Genomic DNA, 6,000 nt, shown 5'->3' with positions numbered 1-6,000 from the left:
CGACTCACACTAAAACAGCGTAAACTATGAGAGAATGAGATTTAAGGCACATTGGCGGTACATGCTAGCTTCACTAGCCTAGCCTGTACATGCTAGCACAACTAAGAAGACCAACTTCAGCCTCATCTGCCTTGATAACCCAGCTGCACATGGACCACAGAGCATGAATCCGAGTACTCAAATGTTAAAATGACTTAAAATGCTCATTCCTACAAGCAGCCGTGATGAATTAGTTAAGGTTAGCTGACCTCAGCTGGAGCTCAATGCTCACCTGCTCAGGAGAAAATCAACCAACTAGGCAACCGTCTTAAAGTCCTTCTGGGCTCTAAGCTGTCTCCATCTTTTAAATACATCACCAATATTTACTCACGTTTTACTACGTCTCTGGTCATGGAGCTTTTTAGGAGGATGCAGAGTCTTTTTAGGTCAGGATAGAGTTTATTCGTTAGCTTGCTTCCATGGCTACAGCTCTCTGTGTTTGCCTGCCAATTTGTTTCATATCTGGCAACCTGAGGTGTTGAAATGGTACTAAGAAATAGGTAATGACTGGGATCACAGACCAAAACACAAACAGACTTTCCACTCCAGAATGGAAATTGGCTGTAGCTCTGCTGTCGGAGAAGCCAGGAATTCAATTTAGCATGATTTCTTAATTTCTGATGACATATAATGGTCATTTTATGATTTTGTACAGAAAATATATTACATATTATTTCTTTAAAGTCTTTATGTACTGATGAAACAAAATTGATTGATAACTAGTTACTATTCCTTCCTAAATTACTATTGCTAACTTCTTTACACCTTTCCAGAGTCTTACACTGGCCTGAAGTTAAGATTTAGTATTTCAGTCAAATCTTGGCTGATAAGCTCTCTTTACAATCACTGAACTAAACTAATCTTTCAGCAAATCAGTGTGAGGTTCTTCTGCATAACCACCAGGGGGCGATCTCATAATGTTCAGTAGATAAATGGCCTTTATTTGATGAGTTTGGCACTTTTCTACACTCTGTCTATCACTGTGAAGGGAACCGACAATAGCAGTGAGTTAATTCCTCTAAAAACATTGAGTGTGTTTGTAGTCGTTTTCTGTGAGTCTGTTGGAGAAATAGAGGAACTATTTGTCTTATTCTGATGGAGTGATTTGTGTTTAAGGAATAATAGTTTTTTGAACATTTCTTCCAGTATTTAGATGTCAGTGTTGACTCTGTAAGGTTTCTGGTTAGTCAGTAAACTTTAACTTCTAATTTTAACTAAGAATAAATTTTTAACTTCTAATGAAAGACTAAAGTGTTCAAGAATGATGTTTAGCTCTGGATTCAGTAGCAACTAATTAAAAGAAGCAATAATAAATAAATAAATGAATAAATTCTAGTTTAGTAAATATTCATATATATTCACAGCCTCCAACTCCAGCACCTGCAGGAGGTCCCACTGCAGCAGTGCAGCCTCTGTACAGCCAGACTGAGGGAGGTTTTTGTACGGCTCTGTATCACTGTGTGAACAGATAGTTACTGTTGATATAATGAAAACTCTGACAGTAATAATCTCCTGTATCTTCAGGCTGGACTCCACTGATGGTCAGAGTGAAGTCTGTTCCAGATCCGCTGCCACTAAAACGAGCTGGAAAACCAGACTGAAGCTGATTCGCAAATTTAATCAGGAGTTTAGGAGCTTCTCCAGGTTTCTGCTGATACCAGTATAAGTAGTGACCATTTGAGCTGTGGTAATACACTGCCTGGCTGGTTCTACAGTTGATGGTGACTGTGTCTCCTGGAAGAGCAGATTTTCACTGCAGGAGTCTGAGTTACAGTCACCTGACCTGTGGACTCTGGAAAAATAGAAATAAATATCAGGATTTTCATGTTAGACTCATAAAACCATGCAAACAGTACTTATTGTAAAAGTACCTCTAGGGCAGGTCATTCTAAAAATCAAAACGGTGTCTGACCTTGAGTCCAGAAGATCAGTGTCCAGATGACGATGGGGATTAAAGTCATGGCTGCTGTGGGTGAAGAAGTTGCTGTAGCAGCTCTCAGTCATGAAGTGTTAAACTCACAGCACTATAAACTCTCCCAGAGCACTGAAGCATGGAGCACTCAGAGCAACGTGTCTCCTGTCTATGTAAATATCTTCATGACAGAACTTCAACACAAATTTCACTTCTGTAGATCATCTGATCTGCACTGCATCGTTCACTCTTCTAATTAAAATAATAGAAATAATGTTACTTCTGTCAGTAGGTTGTTGTTGGCCGTTTTTGTTGAATTCACCCTCTTTGCTCTCTTTCATTTATAACTGTGAGTTGTGGTATAAAGATTTTTACAGTTCTGCTTCTTTTATTTTCATGAAATGACAATCACAACTCAGCTGTTTGTCCATATAAAGTACTTTATGGATTTAATTACTCAAAATCTCTCTTCAGCCTTTTCCAGTGCTTATGTCTCTCTTTTTTTACAAGATGGAAGTGGCTGATGATCACAGAGAGTTCTAGAACGCTCAGATATTGTGATGTAATAAAGAGGGACAGACGTGAGAATTTAAATTATGTTTCACTTACAGCTGCACTGTGTACGTTTTGGGGATTTGGAGACCCCTCTGGTGGACATTTGTAATTGCAGGCATTGTGTAGAACAGTATTTTGTATTGCCAGGTGTTGAAATGGTACTAAGAAATAGGCAATGACTGGGATCACAGACCAAAACACAAACAGACTTTCCACTCCAGAATGGAAATTGGCTGTAGCTCTGCTGTCGGAGAAGCCAGGAATTCAATTTAGCATGTTTTCTTAATCTCTGATGACATATAATGGTCATTTTATGATTTACTACAGAAAATATATTACATGTTGTTTCTTTAAAGTCTTTATATAGTCATAAAACCAACTGATTCATAATTGGCTACTTTTCCTTTCTAACAACTCTTTACACCTTTCCAGAGTCTTACACTGGCCTAAAGTTAAGATTTAGTATTTTAGTCAAATCTTGGCTGATAAGCTCTCTTTACAATCACTGAACTAAACTAATCCCTTATCAAACCAGTGTGAGGTTCTTCTGCATAACCACCAGGGGGGGCGATCTCATAATGTTCAGTGAATAAATGGCCTTCATTTGATAAGTTTGGCCCTTTTCTACACTCTGTTTATCATTGTGAAGGGAAGCGACAATAGCAGTGAGTTAATTCCTCTAAAAACATTGTCTGAGTGTGTTTGTAGTCTTGTTTTCTGTGAGTCTGTTGGAGAAATAGAGGAACTATTTGTCTTATTCTGATTGAGTGATAGTTTTTTGAACATTTATTCCAGTATTTAGATGTCAGTGTTGACTCTGTAAGGTTTCTGGTTAGTAAGTAAACTTTAACTTCTAATTTTAACTCGTAATGAATTTTTACCTTCTAATGAAAGATTTCAGACTAAAGTGTTTGAGAATGATGTTCAGCTCTGCATTTAGTGAACTACTAAATAAAAGAAGGCAAAAATAATTAAACAAAGAATAAAAATAATAAATAAATAGTAAAGTATTCTATTTCAGTGCATCTTCATCATGTAAACTGAGAGCTGAGCTCTGTTTTTCCCCTCATTACTGAGCACAGTGAGGCTGCACTGTGTGAACAGTGTGGTGTTTTAGAGCAGGAGGTTTTTGTACAGCTGCTGAATGAGTTTGTATCACTGTGGTGGACTTTCGGTGGAGGAACCAAACTGTCAGTTGGACGTGAGTAACTAACTTTCTTTATTAGCAACATAATCCATCCAGAATCAGTCATTTCTTGGGTCTGTTGTAGAACTAGATGAGAGGAGAAAACTGTTCAATATGTGTTTAATATTTATTCAGTGTTGAGGTTTTTACAGTGACGCTCTTATTTTGAAGTGTCAGTCTTTCTCAGTTAAAAGTTCACCTTGTGTAATAATCCAGTTCTGAATAGTGTCCAGACTTTAATCTAGTGTAGATGTTACTAAAGATAACAGACATGCAGGCATTTCTTTAAAAGACTATAACAGCTTATGCAGTTGTGTGCAAAAGTCTGGGCGTCCCTGGCCGAATGACACACTAATGCACATTTTAATGCACAGCTACTGTTTATTCACTGAATTTAAGATATTAGGGGGGATTAAAACTTGAAAACAGTTGTGGAACCCATATTTTCTACTTTTATTAATGTTTAATTTAGATAATAAACAGTAATTATGCATTAAAATGTGCAGAACCATATCATATTTAAGCATATTCTATGTGGAGGATGGGGGTCTTCAAATTTTTGGATACAGTTGTTGCTGTTTCAACGACTAGAATCATTTTTCAACAATATAAAAGCAAATGGTTTGTCTAGTAACCGATTCTAATCTGCTTCTGTTGAAAACACAATTCATAAAATGCGATGAAGCTGTAAATAAAAATGAAGAAATATTGAATGTGTCCAGAATGATAAACAGAGCTGTAGAAGATCCTAAAATAACTGAAGCTGCATGACATCGAGAATAAAGCTATAATGAAATTAACATCTAGAATTGATCTTACATTAAAAGATCAAATCTCGAACAGATAACTCGACACAAAAGTTAACGTGACTAGACAATGACCAGATATTACAGAAATCTAGAAATGTTGAATAAAACCTCTAAAAATACAGTGCAGCATAAACTAAGAAAATTAATTTACTATAACAAGTGATTCCAAACTATTGAACATGTATGATTGAGCTCTATAACACAGTTTTACATTTTAGATTTTATTTTTATGTTATTATTACTTTTTCAATATCAGTATTTATTGCGTAATCAGTATATTAATGTTACATTCACTGCTCAATCAGTGATAAGATGGATTTGTGAAAAGTGGGTTATTTATGTAGAAAATACTGCACATTGTTCTTAATGCTTTTATTAAAGTCCAACAGTAATACGTTCAGGACACAATATCATTTATGAAATATTGTAATTCAGGTCAGATATATTTGAAATAAACAGGCTGCAGTTTGAATGTGTTTTTATGCTTGACTGAACTCAGTTCTGCTCTGTGTGGTTTGAGAGAAATGAAACACAGTGTCTTCCTGTGGCGACTCCACCTGTTTCTCTGGGCTGAATGACTGACAGCTGTCTCCACCTATCAGAGCTTTAGACTGTGTATGTGTGTCTCCTAGGTGACACGGCACCCACCCTTACTGTGCTGCCCCCGTCCAGCGTGGAGCAGGATCAGGAGAAGGCCACTCTGGTCTGTGTGGGCAGCGGAGGCTTCCCCTCAGACTGGAAGCTGAGCTGGAAGGTGGGCGGTGACTCATTGGAGTCGGGGGTCAGTCACAGCCCTGCGCTTCTGCAGAAGAACGACGGCCTCTACAGCTGGAGCAGCACCCTGACCCTCAGCCAGCAGCAGTGGCTGAAGAACACAGTGACCTGTGAGGCCACCAAGGACTCCCAGCCTACCGTCCGCAAGACAGTGAGCGCAGACCAATGCTCTGACCTGTGACCTCACAAATGCACCTCCGCTTCACTAAGATCGGATCATTTAGCACAGCAGTCAGTTAGATGTGTTAAATGTGTTTCAGTGCTGAAATGTGTGAAACTTTGCCTTATAAATAAAAGCTTTCCTTCAAAAACTGAAACAGTGCTCTAGTTTCTGCTTTACACTGTTTTATAAATCAATTGTATTATGATTCTGATTACGACCCTTGTTTGATTGAGCCATGCTGGTCTAAGCTGGCCTAACTGGTTTATGCTGGTCTAAGATGGTCTAAGCTGTTCTAAGCTGGTTTAAGTTGGTCATATCTGGTCTGAGCTGGTCTAAGCTGGTTTGGGCCGGTCTTAGCTGGTCTAAGATGGTTTATGCTTGTCTAAACTGGTTTAGGCTGGTCTTAGCATAGCAGGGTGATATTGATCCATAATTGATTCAAAATCTTCCATCAGAATCATCATTGTATTGGATCACTGTTATCAATTTAAGTTGGCAACTTCTAACACTGGACACAACTACTTTGAATATACTGTAGTGTTCACCACCATTAAAAGAGACA

At 38.0% G+C, this 6,000-nt stretch overlaps 2 gene segments (V, D, J or C); one reads left to right on the top strand and one right to left on the bottom strand.

Moving 5' to 3' along the window:
• Positions 1 to 1,492: 1,492 nt before the first annotated feature.
• LOC118812183 lies at positions 1,493 to 2,015 on the bottom strand. The segment is given in 2 exon segments: positions 1,493 to 1,831; positions 1,952 to 2,015. Coding segments are annotated over 2 exon segments (388 nt in total).
• Positions 2,016 to 2,461: 446 nt separating this feature from the next.
• LOC118811180 lies at positions 2,462 to 5,592 on the top strand. The segment is given in 3 exon segments: positions 2,462 to 2,487; positions 3,119 to 3,171; positions 5,134 to 5,592. Coding segments are annotated over 3 exon segments (402 nt in total).
• The last annotated feature ends 408 nt before the right edge of the window (positions 5,593 to 6,000 follow it).

The sequence above is a fragment of the Colossoma macropomum genome, unplaced genomic scaffold, assembly GCF_904425465.1.
Source record: "Colossoma macropomum unplaced genomic scaffold, Colossoma_macropomum, whole genome shotgun sequence".
Classification (NCBI taxonomy): Eukaryota; Metazoa; Chordata; class Actinopteri; order Characiformes; family Serrasalmidae; genus Colossoma; species Colossoma macropomum.
The sequence above is the reverse complement of the archived record's forward strand: the minus strand, read 5'-3'. Positions and strand labels throughout refer to the sequence as shown.